The sequence below is a fragment of the Lissotriton vulgaris genome, unplaced genomic scaffold (assembly GCF_964263255.1).
Source record: "Lissotriton vulgaris unplaced genomic scaffold, aLisVul1.2 SCAFFOLD_384, whole genome shotgun sequence".
Taxonomy (NCBI): domain Eukaryota; kingdom Metazoa; phylum Chordata; class Amphibia; order Caudata; family Salamandridae; genus Lissotriton; species Lissotriton vulgaris.
In genome coordinates, this window is record NW_028255135.1 from 104,033 (window position 1) to 122,777 (window position 18,745).

Sequence of the window (18,745 nt, forward strand, 5' to 3'; positions counted from 1 at the left end):
TTAGCAGGGAGAGGAAGCCGAGAGATAGGCCTATAATTGTTGGGTTCTTTGGGATCTGAATTCTGCTTTTTCAAGAGCAGAAGGACGGAAGTTACCTTCCTGGTCTTGGGAAAAAATCCGGAAGCAAAAATAATATTTAGCACGGGGGTCAGGGCCATTCCCATAACCTCTGGTATTTGTTTAATAATCCAAGCAGGGCAGGGATCGCTAAGGGCTCCTGATCGAATTTGGGTCAAAACCCTGATGAATTCTGGAATCTCCAATGGTGTAAATTGATCAAATGTTCTTAATAGGTCTCTGCTTTCCAGTTCACTAGTATTATTACTGGCCTGTATACATTCCTACGCCTCAGTAAATGAGGAATATATCACTTCCACTTTCTGTTTAAAAAAGTTTGCAATATTATTACATAATAACTGATTACTAGGCCACTTAGGGCTGGGGGTAAGGTCAGTTTTTTGATGGTATTGAACAGTTCCTTAGAGTTGGACTTGGCTAACGCTATCTGCTTAGAGAAAAACTGTCTTTTGGCTTCAGCTAGGCTTTGCTTATAGCTTGTTATGGATCGTTTGTATTTAGCCTTACCTGTGTCTGTATACATTTTACGCCAGGCCCTTTCTAATAATTTGCATTCCAGTTTCTTAGTTCTAAGTTCATCTGAATACCTGGGGGCTGAGGGCGTAGCTCGTTTAGGGAGCCACTTCCTACTAGGAGCTAAAGAGTCACAAGAAGCGGTAAGCCATTGATTGTAATCGGCGACCGCAGTTTCCACTCCAGTAGGAGTGGGTCGTAGTGAAATTCTAAGAGAGCTCTCAAGTTTATTGATGTCTAGTTTTCCCCAAGCTCTAGTCATGATCCCCTGGTCTGATTTGCTTTCAGCCGGCTGTTTCCTGCCACATTTTAACTCAAACTGAATGGCGCCATGATCTGACCATGATAGGGGAAGAACTAAGATATTGCCCAAGTCCTGGTTGTTTGAATATATCCCATCCAAGGTATGTCCCTTTTCATGTGTGGGTGTGGTTACCAACTGATGTAAGTGGCCGGCCTCCATAATTTGTTCCAACTGTTGTGTATCAGGATCTGCATGATTTTCTAGATGGAAATTGAAGTCCCCCATTACCGTATACGAGTCCTGACAGAACCCTTCTTCAATTAAGGTACCCACTGACTCCAGGAACCCTTTTTTGAGTCCAGGAGGACGATAAAAGAGAAGACCTTAAAAAATCCTTTGACTCATAAAGTGGAAATGAAAGGCTAGTGCTTCACATGTTGCACTGGGGATCAGAAGGAAGTAGGGTTTTAAGGAGGCATGGTATATAATCACAAGACCTCCTCCCTTTTTTTCAACCTATCAAGGGTGTAACAATGAAAACCTGAGGGTATGGCCTTCACCAATCTGGCCCGGAGGCAACGTCTGTCCAAGCTTCTGTAATAAATGCTATTCCAATCATTTGCTCCTCCATTAGCAGAGCACACTGTGTTTAACTAACGATCTAGCATTTAGTAAAACACATTTCAAAGCCCCTATCATGTTAGTGTTCAGCCTCTTCGGTGTTGAGATTCTAGCTTTACCTAGCGTTAAATTTAGAACATGGGGAAGCTGTGTTTGACAGCTGTGGCAGAGACAACTTGTTATGCCTTGCTCAGTGAGAGTCCTCAAATTAAGGGAACCGCATAGCAAACGCTTACCAGGATCCAACTTGTGTAGTTCCTCCATAGCATAGCTGATTCGATTGGGTCTTGGGGCGCAACGGCCAGGGGGACCGGCCCTGTGCCCGGACTGCGCGCCGATGGACGCAGACGGGCTTGCCTTAGGCGCGCCAGCGGCGCGCCCGCTGCGCACGTCCGCTGTGTGTCGGCGTCAGCATGTGTATTATATAGCCCTGCTTTCATGGACTAGACCGCTAACCTCACTTATCATCTAACAGGTGAAATTTATTGATGTGTAGGCTCAGTTGCTGTTGCACACATTTTTGCCAGAACTTTGGCTAGGAGTGGGATGTTAGATATGGGTCTATAGTTCTCAACAGAAGCAGGGTCCAGCGTGGTTTTTTTTTAGGATGGGGACAACTTGGCCAGCCTTGAGCGAATCAGGAATTGAGTCCTGGAGGAGGGAGGCGTTGATTATTGAGGTCTAGGAAGGGATGAAAGCCTGAGAGGCTGCAGCTAGGCAGTTAGATGGGAAAGGATCATTGAAGAGATTGTTGAGGTAGAGTGTTCGTCATAGATTTTAAAATTGGACCAGTGTATTAGGTTTTTGGGTGAGGTTGGGAGCACTACGTGGGGAGAAGAGGTAGAGCAGGCAGATTTTGAATTTGGTGTTGAATTGCAGATTTTAGTTTATTACCCAGGGCAGAGATGTTATCTCAGAAGAAGGAAGAGAATTCCTCACTTGTTATTAGGGGTTTAGGAATTTCTTTCGAGGTTTTCGCTAGTTTGTTGGATTGGTGTTTGACCAAGTTGAACAGCTTGCGAGGTCGATTTTTGGCGTTCTCCAGTTCTGTTCTGAAGGGTGCTGCTGAAGGGTGTTGTTTCCAGTTACATTCAGTCTGTCGAAGGGATCTCCTCTCCTTGTTGAGGGATCCACTGAACCAGGGATTTCAATCTTTGATCTGGGTTCTTTTTAATTTTAGTGGTGCCAGGTCATCTAGAATGTCGGATATGGTTGAGGAGTAATGATTCGCTAGGTTATCGACGAAGTGCACTGGGAAAGGGGGAGGTCGGTTGGTCTCACAACACGCTGACAGTTTCTCGTGATCAGGGTTCTTGGTGTCACTAACCCATCGTTTGGGAATCACTGGTTGAGGTGTCCATATCTTGTGGTTTCTGGGCAGAAAGAAGGTGATGGCTTGGTGGTCAGACCAATCACAAGAGTCAATAGAGATAAGTTTGACCCCTGCTTCTTTAGCAATGATCCAGTCTAGGGTGGCAACTTTCGAATGAGTAGGGAGGGAGCAGGCTTGGTTAAGGGCTTGATCGTCCAAGAAGTCTCTAATGGCAATGACCTGAGGATCCTTAGGGACGTTCCAATGCAAGTTGAAGTCGCCAAGGAAAATGTCATTAGAGTTTGGAGAAATCTTGGCTGTGATGATTTCCATGAGGAGGTCCGTAAAGGTGTCGTTCTTGCCTGGGGGTGGTATAAGATGTGCAGTTTGCACAGCTGTGAGGTGTTGTTGGAGATGGAGAGTGCGAGGTATTCGCAGGTGTCTGTAGGGTCCACCGGCAGTTCCATAACAAGGAGGTTGGAGCGGTAGATGCAGGCAATGCCACCCCCTTTTTTCTTTGAGTGCCTGTCCTTCCTTACGATGTTATAGTTGGGTGGGACTGGGAGGTCTAGGTAGGGCGATGAGGATTCCTTGAGCCAAGATTCAGTCAAATCTCTAGGTCGGATTTGTGTCTCAGGATGAGGTCGGCGACATCAGATGCATGTTTTACAGCTGTCTGGCAATTTATTAGGAGGCCGGCTAGAGACGGGCAGGAGTGAGTGTCAAGGGTAGAAGCAGAGATGGGAACTCTAGCAAGGTTTTTAGGCTTTAAGATGTCAGAATGAATTTTTCCCTTCGTCGACAGTGTCATTGCCGATGTTGTCAACGTCCTAACTTTAATTTTTATCGTCAGCGATGATTTCTTCATTGATAGTGTTGTCGTCAACGGTGTCTTGGCTGACGGTGCTGTGATTGACGGTGGTGTCGTCCTTGTAAATGTTGATGGTGTTGGAATTGAAGTCGATGACACTGCATTCATCGACGATAATTTTAAATGTGACTTGCCAGTCGCTGTGACAGATTTGCCCTTCGACGGCACTGAGGATGGCTTCCTCATATGTAATGCCAGACTAGGTGAAGGACTGCTAGGCTTAGATGTTATCTTTTCTGAGACTTGCTCCTTTTTCTGTTTATGAGAGTATTCTCCTGATGTTTTAAGTACTCCTGGTGATCCATAATGGGTCTTTTTCAGTGCCTTCTTTGGCGACCTTGAAGGTATTTGATAACGTGATCTGTCTCCTTTTCAAAGACCTCATCTTTGTTGTTGAGGAATCCTCACTGTCAACCTCAGAAAGCAGAGCCTCTTTAGATTTCAGTTTTTAGAGCCAAATGAGAAGCCTCCCCTCTGTATTTTTCAGTATCTTAGAAGAAAAGGTACAACATATTTTGCAGTCCTTTACCTTATGTAAAGGATAGAGACAGCAAATGCACTCCTGTGGATCTTGCAAGTGTAGCCTCTTCCCACATGTTCCACAAGGTCTGAAAAGTCTTCCTTTGTTAATTCTGACATATTGGGTAGTCAGATCTTGGCAGATGAAGGTTAGATGTTCTTTCTGATGAAATGTCTTTAGTTAAGGAATTTATTTCTAACAAATTGAGCAGATCTCAGAGAGACTCCCATCACACGACATGCGGTAGAATATCTGAGGGCGTGAAGCCTCTGTGGGGAGTGCTCTAGAGGGTGCTGTCGCCTGATTGGCTAAAGTTTGGTTCTTAATAAATTATGTGGATATGTTTTTGAAGTTATTGTTTTGTAACTAGTATAGTCTGTATGTATAATTTTGTATTGCTTTCTAATTGTATCGTTGGACTCCTACTTCGATGACGGGGAATAAGTCAAGCATGTGAAATGATGAAAGATCCAATACTGGAGAGTAATGTGTTTCTCCTATGTAAGCCTTGTAGTTAACAAGGCAGGCTGCATGGTATTATGGTAGATTAAAATCTGTATCCTGGGAATGGGACTAGCAGGAAAAAAAATGTAAACAAAAATTTGTAATACTCGTTAAAAATCTAATTTAACGGTGAAGTATGAGTTTATATAAATATTAAGGAAAGATCACTTTTAGAAAGTGACCAAACCCTACCTATTGTTCCAGGAGGCTACATTTGCATTTGTTATTTGTTCTCCTTCTTCTGCAAGCAAGGAATCAGCAGTTCAATAGGTGTGAAAAGGGTTTGAAATGCCTCCCAGGAGCAAACAATAGGCTGACCTGAATGGGCAGAGAGGACTCCTCTGAACCTCTAAAACTATGCAAGGTGGGGGCTGTGAGCATACTTTTTGACATTACAGTGTCAAAACCTGAGTGAGTGTCAAAGGCTGCTTGACAGGTCTGCTGGGTTTACATATAACACTCTGGAGCCTACCTGGAATGCAGAGAATCGGATGCAAGGATAATTATTGTGTATCCACTGTCTGGTTGCTGAAAGACCCGCTTTGTCTCACCAGACTTTTCTCTCTGGGTTTTACATATAACACAGGAACACTCTTGAGAGGAAGGGAAACAGAATGGTAAACAGTTCTTGTGTATCCACTGTCTGGTTACTGGAAAACCCTACATTTGCTATACCATACTTCTGTCTGTGGGTTTATTGCATGTTATGTGGCTGCTTCAGACTGGATGTTGGTATTAGATGTGGAAGGACCATAGTATATTCCCCCCTCACAGAAACACACTCCAGCCCTCAGAGCTCAAGCTTAGTGTGGCCCAAGACTTTTGCCATCTTGAAAATGCACAAAGTGGGTAGGGTTGGCCCTGGGAACGTTTACCCTATTGGTTAGGGCATGCTCAAGAGTCATTCTCACCCACTAGCTCATACCAGCAGTAAATATGGCATGTCTAGGCACTGACCTCAGAACATTTTTGGACCTGAGGAAGCACAGAAGTGGATTAGACCTGTAGTCTGTGACCTGAGAGAAGCCCTGAAGGACTGGAACTGCAGATAAGATCGATACCACCCAAAGGTTTAAGAGAACAAAACAAACTACAGGGTTAGCTGTATATTACTACACTCAAGAAACAAACATCTAAAATTGAGCTGATGCTAAAAAGCACAGGCAGCAGAATTACTTGCCGATACAACAGTAAAAGAGTAGTTTTGGAATGACATCTGCAGACTCACCAATTTATGCCACCGTCCTCTCTGTCCGGTTCCATTGGTAGAATACTGAAATACTTAATGCGAATATAAAACCCACAGTCAATCTGAAAAGAAAAGTACATTTTCAAATTGTTGCCATAAAGCTTTGTGTCCATAAAACATAGAAAAATGTACCAGGATTGAAGAAAAGAACATCATCAATAGTGACAGCTGTAGAGCTAGAAAGCTGTAGGAAAAAGAGCTGCAGTGTAAAGGCTAACTCACAGGGAACCAGTAGGGAATCTTACAAAACTGTATGCATATATTTCTATTAATAAAATATTAGAATACTTTCATAGAGCTTTTGTATATTTCGCGGAGGGCTGCGATTACTTCAGGCTTAGGCAAGCACTATGCTGACAGCAAATGCCATTAATATGGACTTTACGTTCCTTTTTCTGAGCATTTTCGATTGTTAGAATGTGTGTTCAAGTTTCTGCTGCTGTGCAGAGTTCAAATCTAAGCTTGCTAAATAAATGCCTATTAAACAGATACAATATTTTTGAGTCACTGCACTTAATGGAATCTCTGATATGGTTAAATGGCTTTGATCATTTTTAGTCCCTGTGTTATGAAACTTAATGTTAAAAGGCTTTCTAAAAAATATTTTAAAATCCTTTTGAGACTGCACTGCTGACTTCATGTTAGGATGTGTTATATAATAGAGTTAGGAATATAAGACTGTTTGTGGTATGCAGTACCTCCAATATGGCAACAGTATGAAGCCCATACTGGAAGCTACTATGATGGTTCAGCCTCTAGAATGCAACAAAGATAAGAAAACAACATTAGTATGAATTAGCATGCTATTATTTTTAAGATGGTGACAGTAATGATTCCAGACAGTGACGGTCCAGCCTGTCCGACACCAACGCGTCTGCAAGTGTTCTGTGTTTGGTATATCTGGCTTCAAAATAATAGGGTCCACACGCTATAAGGTTTTGGTCAAATGGAGTAGAAGTGGGAGAGCAAAAATTTGGAGAGAGGGGTGAAAACATCTATTTTTGCTTCAGTCTCATTGTACACTACTCAATAATATTTAGAGTGCCCCTGTCCAACCTGTTGAGTGGTTATGCTTAGACTCAATTTATAAGTTTCTTAATGTACCTACAGTGTGCGCTTGGCTTTCTTGCTCTATATAAAAGGGGCTATGTTCCAACTTTTTGGATGATATTTTTGGTTGTTGAGAATCTCAAGTATTTGTATGCCCTTTAATTGTTAGCCCAGTTAAGAGAATAGCTACAGGATTTCTATAACTAAAACTGCATCTTTTTATTAGAAGTAAGGATTATCTCCTGGTTAGGTGCTATCCTGAGTACTACAAGTATAGTACTGTAGCACAGTGTAGGGACAAATCATAATGTGTTGGACTGTGTGTATAATTAAGTCCTGTGTTGTTGTGTGTCAGACGCCATTCGGGGGTCTATAGAGCACACACTCGCTACTGGGCATAAATCGTGGCAGTTGAGGTTATTTCCCATTGATGTCCTAAGGTCCATACTGGGTCAAGTACAACCCTTTCCGCACTTGTCTCTTATGCGATTGAGGGTTAGCAGTTACAAACTTCTCAGGGGCGTATTATGGGGAGCAAGAGCTTGGAACGGAACAGTCAGCTAATAGACACAATCATGTAAAGTTCAGCTCAGTGCTCGTCTTATATGTAATAAAGAAAGTACTTTGATCACACAGCAGTGGAAATGACATACAGGGTTGAAAACTGTGTTGCGTTAGGTTGTGAGGTGCTACTGCCTATTCTTTCCAGTATCCCCTCTTTCTCACCCAATCCTCAAGAACACGTATCTCAAGTACCCAACACACTGTAGGTTTTAGGCATGGATTAGGTACAGGTGAAGTTGGCTTAATTTCTCTCACAGGTAAATTGCACAACTTTAGTTCAATGTCTCTTTTCATCTTTTCGTTAAGAAGTCCTAACAGGAGCGGAAAAGTTGACTGCATGTATTTAGTCTCTCGTCCCTGGTACAAGATAGGTGCTGCAGTTTGATTTGTTTGCTTCTTTAGCATTCAAGGCATTGCAGCTGGATTTCCCAGCTGTTACCTGATGTAGGCCATACTGGTAACATTGATCAGGCCAATGGTTGCAAAGGTAATCAATGGCGGTTGCCAGCGGGAGGAGGGGTCTGCACGGGGACACCTGTCCTCTGCGGCAACAAACCTCCTGAACAACTATAGCTGGTGTTTTAGCGTGGTACGAGCTGTCTCCAGGCCGACTTACTTTCAATGGTGTCCTCTGGTAGTTGGGACATCCAGGCCGATTGGGATTCTTGCTTTGGCAGCGATGTGGACTATCCTTGCAACATACGCAGGACCAGTCTCACAGCATGCAGCAATCTACTGGATGATATGAGTAGTTAATCAGGTAGAGTTTATTGCAGCTTACAAAGTAAATGCACAGACTGACTGTGAGGAACTCATTACGACATGGATCACTCCTAGATTCATTCTCTGGAAAAGTACGTTTTCTCAGGGTACTCCTTATGCCGGGAAGATGCTGGACTTCTCCTCCGGAACAGTCTATTCTCCTGCAGGGTTAGGCACACCCCGTCCCTCTCTAGGCACTTTTGTCAGACCGAGAGGTAGGGAAGATGCACAGCAGTAAGTTTAAATTGTGATAGAACTGTAAGGTTGATTAAGGTAGGCTGCTCTTGCAGGTAGAGTGTCCGACCACAGCGTTAGCAATTATAGTTAATAGTGCATACATGTAAGTGAATGCATCCCTGGTTGAGGCACTCCTTAGGGTTCCAAAAAATGACTCCACTGAGTGTAAGTTGGTAGTTTGAAGGTTTATGTGTAATATACAATCCAAATGGATAAATTCAACATTTCAACTTGTATGATATAATGATGATAATCTCATTGATCATTGAGTTGATATACACTCCAACTCCAATGCATTTCGGGTTGGATAGCCCTTTTTCAAGGAGTACTACGAAAGAATGAAGAAGATATAATAAATCAAGCGGAATGTGATACTCTGTTGAAGGTTGTACAAACTTAAAAAGTAAGAAAGTGTAAAGTTGCATGCAGGTGATGTTGAGAAAAACCTGCACCTGTGTGACATACAAATGAATAAAGAACGTGCGGAGATCTCAGGCTGGTGTGTCCTGTAAGGTAAACAGAGATCAAAAGCAACCTGAACTAATGTGCAGAATCTGGTGTATAGAGTTGAACGAACGCTAACAAAAAACCCATCAGTAGTGAAGAGGTGACTGGCGAAAGTTGCAGGGTGTGTCTTACTAGGACGAACATAAGTAAAACTAACTGGAGCCCTCCCTTCCTTGGTCAAGAAGAACTTGTGAATAGAATCAAGTGGGGTGGTTTAGATCCCGCTTTTATAAACATTTTTCAGACAGGGATGTAGATTCACTGTCTAAGTCTTCAAATGTGGTTTAGCTTGATGCTCTTTCAAATGTTATTTTCAGGCTGCTCTTCAAATGCATCTTTTGTGGAAACTGGAAGCATATGGGCTGACTCCAAGCAGCAGTATCCAAAACAGGGGCTCCATGAACTGGAAACGTCGTCACCCTGGACAGCAGGAATTGCAGTTCCACCCATCACCCCTACCATCTACCAAATGGCAGGGTTCAAGAATAACTAACAAGAAGCCTTCTCCTAACAAGGAACTCAATGAATTTACAAAGGTAACTCGGCCACTGGCCCCCCTCACTTCAATGTCTGGGTCTCCAACCCCAGCCACAGGAATAAAACCAATATACCACTGTCTAGAGACTTTTTCCTTATCCTCCTTCTTGTGTCATGCTAAACAAGGGCCATCCAAAATAGATCCCTCTGGTCCCAGTACTCAGACTCACACACCACAGAGTCCTTACAAGTACTGCACATGCATGCACACAATATGCACACGAAATGTCAGTGCATGGTTCTGGGTTTAACATAACAGCAGAATGGTATGTTGAAGAGAAAAAGATCTGCTCACACCAAAGAGTCACAAAACACAGTATGCTTCCATGTACGCTTTATGTGATGTATACAAGGCAGGGACAGTAGTACACTGCTTACTTTGAGGGCATGTTTTGTGCACCGCGCCAAGTCACAGAACAGGTCCTGGACTGAGCATTGTCAGGGACTCTCATTTCGATATTCATCTTTGACAGCGTGTCAACGGTAGGGCTCTTTAACAATGCCTCCCCTCCTGCACATCAGTGAAAAGAAAGAGATAGAGATTAATGATAAGAAGACCCAGAGGCTATAACAATCACTCACCTGTCCCCCAAGGGAGGGAGTACTCCTATGAGGTGGCCGTATCACTAGGTCTTGCCTAGCGAACGCAGCGCATGCGCTGCTTTGCCTTGGCGAGACTTTTGTTGTGGGTTTGGTGCGCGAAAGGAGACAAACCATGTGAGCGCACAGACAGGCGATGCGCATGCGCATGTCATCTCCTCTCTGCCTCACACACTCCAACTGCGCGCTTGTTATTTTTGTCTTTGCCTCCTTCGTTCTCCCATTATTGTTTGTCGCTCTGTCTGTTCCTTGTCTCCTGTTAGCCTGTTGAATAAATTGTCAACGCCTATGTGACCCCTTATCGTTTACGGGTCTCCGTAGGACCTGGGCTGGTATGTATAATTAAAGGAAGAATGTTTCTTTAGCATTATATAGAAGGCAACAAAAAAATGCTTTGTGTATGCTAAAACTGGCTGCCGGCGTCTTTCAGGAAATAAAGGCGAAACTGGCAGGTGAGTGCTGAAGATCATCCTGTGTTGTGCTGCATGCGCCAACTCGTGAGGACTGTGCTTGTGCATTACCATGAGTGTACCTTCTTCGTGGAGGTTTAGGGATCCTTCCCCTTTCTCCTTGTTTGGTGAGGGAATTAATCACATGCTTTGCTTATCTCATTTATCAAGTATTTTGCTGATCATTGGGCTGAAGTAGAGAGTTTCCAGGCTCGGCCGGACGACTTGCTGATCTGTATCTATGCCAAGGCAGGTTAGTTCTGTCTGCGGTCCCGCTAACCAGGAGAAGCAGAGCACAGTCCCTGGATTGCAAAGGTTGTGTACAGATTTCTTTTTTAGGTTGTTAAAAACGACCACTGTTGTGTATATTCTGATGCCGGTGACCCCTGCTGATAACGAACCCACAGTTGTGCCAAAAGTCCACTCACATCCATGCACAAAACTAAAAGCAGCAGACAGCTTTTTTCATACCAGCCTCACAATCCTATAAAAAAGTGGAACCCTCTACATTTAGTATGGTGGGTGGTTTTACCATAAGGATAATTTGGGAACAGGTTTGTTGCCTTATTGTTTGGGGAAGGGGAGGGGGGTATATCTTTTATATACAGTGCACTGCTAGGACGCAGTAATTTGATCATCATAGTTACCATGTAGGAAAGGGACCAAGCTAGGGTAACGACGAATGCAGTGCTTTAGTTTTGTCTATTTTTTTGTTCTGTCTACTGTATACTGACACCCCCAAGGGGTATGGTACATGACATATAAAAGGCAATGAAAATGTGTTAAAAACAAATATATATATATATATATATATATATATATATATATATATATATATATATATATATATATATATATATATATATATATATATATATATATATATATTTAAAAAAAGGATATTTTGAGAACATGGAGATTGCATGGTTCAATTTACAACACCATTTTTCAAACGTATATTCTAACGGGAATAGACTTTCAGAATAGGTCAAATATTCCAACACCTCAGCGTGAGAACCTAGTACCTGGGAGAAATACATTTTGTGTAACATGGAATGTCAAATGAAAAACACTAGATTTCCTACAGAGAAATATATTTTTGTGTGGCAACGGAGAAGCAAAGCTGATCCGATGCAGTGTGACACCCTCCAAAAAATGTCCTACTGCCAGAGGTGCAGTGGGGGGTAGGGCTGTGGAGGTAATCTGAGTAGTTATCTGCTTTTATACTATAAGCAAAAGCTTTTTTAGAAGTATGGAAGTGGTGGAGGTACACTAAGTTACACCCAAGGGGCTACCCTACCTTCCAAAATAGACCCCAATAGCTACAGCATACACACTTTCACAACAAGCTAGCCCTGCTAGCACTCAATGTACCTACAACACAGACTCCACATACGCATAAGGATGTCAGCTCAGGGTCTGGGCTCTGTGATATGCCTGTTAGACTATGACTAATCATCCTAATTAGTAACAAGCAACTGCAATGCACTAGGTCTCACATTTGTGAGAGTTTGAGCTATTGGCATTGTAAATGACAATCCCTTTTATTAATGTATTTATTTTTTGTAACATAAATAAAAGGCATTGTCATTAACAATGCCAATAGCTTAAATACTTGCAACTGCTAGACCTATTCCATTGCAAATGCTTGTTAAAGAGAGTTTTCTCATTTCTCAACATTGTTTGGAGCCAAGATATGTACTAAAGACTTGTAGGATACAAAGAAAAAAAAAAAGAGTTTCATTCTAGTTCAATACTCTGGGTACGTGCTATCACACGGCGAGTGTTGTTCTATTCATATTAATGAATATCCTGCATTTATTCCAGGCATTTGCTTAAAATCACAGGAATTCCATACCTTAATCGGAGCTCTAACAAGTGTCAGTCACAGTAGGTGGCATGCCAGCTGACATTCTTATATTGTCTGGGGAATGTTACACCCTACAAAAGTTACACACAGACTTACCAGTTCCTCTTCTTGCCTGAAGACAATTTCATATTCTTTCAAAATAATGATTTTGTTGTGGATGTCTTCAAAACTAAAACGTTCTTCTTCACTGTAAAAAGAGCAACCATTCACTATAAGCATTCTTTTCAACATAACAAACGTATGTCTCCTCAGATCCCCCCACCCCAATCCCAATGAAAATTAGGTCAATTTTTCAGTGTCAACACAAACAATATGACTGCTAAAATGGAGTTCAAGGTAATCAATACGGCCTGCATGATCATGAGAAAACTGCCAGTGGATCTTCGCGGTGAAAAAGTTGATCAAGATCTGTAGCTATAGGTCTTTAGAGTCCACATTATAAGATTTGAGGAGCATTAAAGTTAAGGAACCTGTGCACAATCAATGAACTCACACATTGTTGGAATTCCAGGTGTGTGCCATTGTTGGGCATGTTGGGCGCCCTTGTACAGAAGCTGCAAACACTTTTGTTTGTCATGTTTGAACGACAAATGTGAGCCTAAAATGCATTTGATATGGCTGCAATGACTTTTCTAGATTGTAACATGCCAACAAACATACGCAATAAAGTTGTTATCAACAGTGAGACTGCAGGATGGTGTACTGAAATAATGACAATAGCCATAAAAGTTTGGAAAGCATTTTGAGTATTCCAGATACTTGCTAAGTACGCAATTCCCCACCTACAAGTGAAGTATAAGCTTTGCATATTTTTTTTAATGCGATGTTTCTATTGATACCTTTAAAAAGTCAACACCAAATGAAGAATCGATGGGCGGTGCAGACTAATGAAATGTTGTGAGCCATGGCTGAATGATAGCCCCGAGTATTATGAGAGAGAAGGAAAATTATGAAATATATATGTCTATGCTACTTGGGGAGTTGAAGGAGTGGAGCAATATATGATTTCAAAAATCTATAGTGATAGCACAAATGTAAACAGTGTTTCCAATATTATTACATTTTATGAGAAAGTTTACATTTTTACAAATGTGTACCTTTTTAGGTATAACTACTTTTACCCCTTGTTAACCAGTAAATGCAAACATTTAAAAAAAAACTGAAACCTAGAAAAATGGGTCCTCTCTTACAAAAAATTAACAATGTGAAACATAACTCAATTGTAGCTGTAAGGAAGATTTACAGATGATCATTTAAGGAAACAAACGTTCTGTGCCAATTTATGACATCATGACTGTGGTTGGCAATGCCTACTTGTGCAGGGAAAGACAATGGGGCAGAGCACTCGGTTAAAAAGTAAGGGTTTTAAGTGTTTATTTAAGGGTTCAAAGTTGCCAATATGCAAATGTATCAGTGGTTTAAACAATTTGGTATATCATTGCATGAAACTCAGACATATCTAAAAGACTTTCTTTAAAGTTGTCACACTTGTACAAATTCATTACTTTGTTGAATATGAGTCACCCACAAATCCGAAACCTTTATTTCAAGAAACTACCCCACTCTTCTGACAAATAGGGATTTCTTTCACTTTAGTACTGAGTTAACAAGTTACATGCCTTCAGTAACACTATTTCTGTTAGAGGCTCCAGCTAACAGCAGATTCCTCACCATATGAATTTACCTAGGGGCCAATCTGGATCCAGAAGATTTTCTTAGCATCTCCCACACGTGATGGAGTTGTGCAGTTGTGCATTGGGTCCATCTCGCCCCAGATGTGACGTTGGTCCCTTATATCCTGCTACTACCGCATGCTGACATCAGTTTATTTGTGATCTCTAGCCGCTCCATTGGACATAGAGCCCATAGAAATCAGAGAGTGCAGATGTCTAGAATGGAACCTTAATAATGGACTTTATGAGTCCTTTCAAGTTAATGGGAAGAAGGGTGGATTGGTAAGAAATCTGTGGTAAGACAGAGTCTCTACCAAAAAAGGTGTTACTGAAGGTAAGTAACCTGTTCTTCTAATAGACACTTTTAACTGCAGATTCCTCACCTGGTGAACAGATAGCAAAGCAGTACCTACCGGGGTGGATGACTCGGACCAGAAAACCCAGCATAACAGATCATGCAAAGTGCCCGCCCTGCCGGACCTGGCTGACTGGCGAATAGTGCTTCAGGAACATGTGGAGGGACGCCAACATTGTTTGCTGACAGATGTACAAGACTGGCAAACGGCGTGCCAGCACATTGGTAACAGCCCCTGCTTTTGTGTAATAAGGGTACAAGCCTTCTCGAGGTTGCTTCTTGGCTAGCCGCAGCAGATTTTTCTACATAAGATAACCCATCAGGAGATGGTCCTTTTTTACTGGGTTTGCCTTTTTGGCTCTAGAGAAGCGACCAAAAACTGATTGTCCAATCAATGCTTTCTCCACTTCCTAAGAAAGATGAGGTGAAAAGTATAAAGACAGCAAGGAAGAGTGCCTTATGCAGAAGGGAGTGACTACCTTTGTCAAAAAAGCAGCTTTTGTCTGAAGGACCAGTTTATCCAGGAAGAAGGATGTGTACGAGTGCTGGCCTGGCAAGGCCTGGAGTTCACTCACTCAACGAGCATATGTGATTGTAATGAGGAATAATGTTTTATGGTTAGCAGGCGTGGAGAGCAGCTGTGCCTCAATTCAAAAGGAATGCACATCAAGTACCAAATTAAGGTCCCATTGCGATATTACAAAAGGTGCTGGCGGAAACATGTGGATCACCCCTTCAAAAAAATGCATCATAACAGGTGATTTGAAAAGGGATGGCTGATTGGGCAACTGTAGAAGGGGCGAAAGATAACACTTAACTAACGCCACAGCAAGACTTTGCTGGGTCAGAGAGAGAGAGGCAGAACAATCATATGTAAGATATCTTGGCTTGTAAAGGTTGAATGTCACGGGTGGAGGATCCGATGACAAACTTCTCCCAAAGTCCCGCATATAGGTTTAGTGGAGAGACACTAGGCTGCCAGGATGACGCCAACTACTTTGGGAGGAAGATTGAAGGTCGTCAACTGGTGCCAATCAATCTCCACCCATGAAGGGGAAGTTGTGCAAGCCTGGTTGCCTCGTCAGGAGGTCCTCCCAAAGAGGCAGCTAATTTGGATGGCATCTGGCAAGAAGTTCAGGATACCACAATATGCTCGACTAGTTCGGAGTCACTAGGATGGCTTGGGTCCCATCTCTCTTGATCTTTTTCAATACTTTGGGTAGCAGAGGTAGGGGACGATTCCCAAGCCACAGTTCAGGCGAAATTCCTCTCCAAGGGAGCACTACCTTGTGAACGCCAACGCATAAAAGCTTGGACACTGTGTGTTCTCTGCAGTGGCGAATTGAGCCAGGGTTCTCCCTGCTGTCGGAAGATGCCCTGTGCCACATCCGAGTGTTACCTCTGTTCATGTTACGCTAGGCAACAGAGACTGAGTTTGTCCGCCATGGCGTTTAAAGATCCTGCCAGGTGCTGGGTGATCAGGGAAATGCCCTGACTGTTCAGCCACTTCCAGAGACATAGAGCCGCCTGGCTCAGAACCCACAACCCTGACTGCCCACAGGGCAGTCGTGTTGTCTGTAAGAACCTGTATCTAGTTCCTCTATGATGGCTGAAGGAATGCCTTTAGTGCCAAGCGAATCACCAGTAACTCCTGCCAGCTGATGTGGAGATGGGTCTCTGCCAAAGTCCTCTGATCTCCACCACTTGCAGATGACCTCCCCACCTAGCAAGAATGCATCCATCACAACTGCTAGTTCTGGGTGGGGTAGGAAGAGGGGGGCTGCCGCCGATCCGGTTGAACAAACACCACTGCAGACCTTTAGCTGTCTCCTGACACCAGAAAGGAGTCCAAAATGTTCCCTTGGAACTGAGTCCACTAAGACTTCAGATCCCATTTCACAGCCTGCATGTGCCACCAGGCATGTTCTACAAGCAGGATGCAGGAGGCCAAGAGACCTCAGAGCCATTCTCACTCAGAACTATGTCAAAGATTGAAGCACTGAGGTCATACCATGAAAGTTCAGGACTCGTTGAGGAGGTGGAACGGCTCGGAAGCGCACCATCTGCAGGATGGCTCTGCTGAAGTGCAGCCATAGTGAAGGAGTCAGGTGTGAGTTCAGCATGTTGAAGAAAAAGCCCAAGAATATCAACAGGTGGTCCAGCGGTTGTTTATGGCTGTTTGAGGCAAATCCGCCTTCAGCAACAAGTCGTTGAGGAATGGAAACACTGGTATTCTCAGCCTTCACAGATGGAGTGTGAAACCACCACCACCATGTAAACACCTGAGGTGCACTGGTATGGCCAAAGTAGAGCACCAGTAACTGAAAGTGATCTTGACCTACGAGAAACAGCAGGTAACACCTGTGGGATCACAGGACGGGAATGTGGAAATAAGCATCCTGCAAATCTGATGCCTCCATCCAGTCTCCTGGATCCAGAGTACACAGAACTGGGGCCAGGGTCAGAATTTTGAGCTTCTCTTTCCAGAGGAAGAAGATCAGAGGACAAAGATCTAGAATGGGACGAAGGACCTTTTTTCAGCATCAGGAAATGACAGGAGTAAAAGCCAGTCCCGATATTTGATACTGGCATCCTCTTTATGGCTCCCTTGGCCAAGAGAGCTTGGATTTCACCTCAGAGTATGGACAAGTGGTCCTCCGCGAGGTGTTGTGGAGTGGGTGGAATATCCCACGGCACTGGAAGGAGGCTCCAGTCAAGGACAGTCTTTCTAGTTGGTTGTTTCTGTGAATGAGAGCACCCTTGGGGGGTCTGGGAACTAGGTTTTAAAGCGGACTGTTTAAAACTTCTTTTTATTTACCAAAACACTTCAATACTAATTTTGGATTTGCTTAGATAAATACTGTTGCAGTGTTGCACTTTATTCTAGCTCTACATGGGGTCTGTTAGAACCTGCCTGGTGCCTTTTTTGCTTGCCTCTTCAAGGCAGTTGGATTTCTCCTCCATCTGCTATTTTGGGTGAGGCCATGGAGGTTAGCAGTACAGTGGTTAGTAGATGGGCCAAGGTGCAGATAAAAAGCGGCCGGGTGCGCGGCCACAACTGAAGCATGCCAAAGGAAAACTCATCTGTGCCCAGACGGCGCCAAGGAGGTTACCCATTAGACTACAGAGGGTAAGTCATATGCTCACTTCAGAATTACTGGAATGGAGAACAGAAAGAGGAGTCTGTACAGCTAAATCTAGAGGCGGGGGGGGGGGATTTACGAAAGATGTGCGCACTGTCACGGGGACCCAAAGATTGCCTCGAAATCTGGGGGCTCTATCTATAACCTCAGGGGGGAAGGGAAAGTGAGGATTGACCTGACCCAAAAGGGTATTACATGTGCATTACTAAATGTCAGGTCTATGGTTACACACTGCCTCAAAATACATGAATTGATAGAGTTACATAAAATAGATGTTTATTTCTGAATATTGGACTAAGGAACACTCTAGCCCTGATCTAGTGGAGGTCACTCCTCCTGGCTACACGATTACAAGAGTAGATTGGCTGGAGGGGAGGTGCTCTAGTGATCATTTCAAAAAGGTCCCTTAACTGTACCCTGGAACTGACTGGGACGTAGCAAATGGATATTTGTGAAATCGGGTATTTTAGAATAAAAGTCAATCAGAGTCCTTCTCTCTGGTCTCTTGATATATGGACCCCCCGGTCCACGCACCCAATACATTTAAAAATGGGATCAGATTATCGAACCCCATATTGCCAGTCACAATTTTGCAACTTTAGGTGGTGTAAATTTACATTTGGAGGATAAGGTGTGCAAAGATGTTGCCACTTTCCTTGATCTTAAAAACAACTTTGTATTCACTCAACTGGGGAATGCCCCCACTCTCAAGACTGGACACTCCCTTGATGGCATATTTTCAAATTTGACAAACCTAAAAATTGGGGAAATTCTCCCGCTCAGTTGGACAGACCATAGGATATTAGTTTCATGATTCAACTACAAAAGGAAGTAGGAGCAACTCCCGGTAAGCCATTCCTGTATAGGAGTTGGAACAGAATTTCTAACACTAATCTAGAAGTTTCATTAAGTAAGTCACGTGAGGGAATGAATATCATGAGAAACCTACCCCGGAAGATTTCAATGAAAGGATTAGAGCAGCAACAGAAGAGATTGCTCCATTAAAATGGAAGGAGTGTCTAAGATCAAAAGCATTGGCAGCCTGGTTTTGTGAGGAATTAAGAGCCCTGCCAGGCACAAGAATGT

At 43.1% G+C, this 18,745-nt stretch overlaps 1 protein-coding gene across 1 annotated transcript in view; it reads right to left on the bottom strand.

Moving 5' to 3' along the window:
• Positions 1-18,745, bottom strand: part of LOC147659219 (uncharacterized) — a 231,440-nt gene that overhangs the window by 92,345 nt on the left and 120,350 nt on the right. Inside the window, exons 6-7 of the mRNA XM_086951880.1 lie at positions 12,585-12,675; positions 5,892-5,974 (exon numbers count right to left, since the gene is read on the bottom strand). Coding sequence (XP_086808006.1) covers positions 5,892-5,974; positions 12,585-12,675 — 174 coding nt within the window. The remainder of the gene's footprint in view (positions 1-5,891; positions 5,975-12,584; positions 12,676-18,745) is intronic.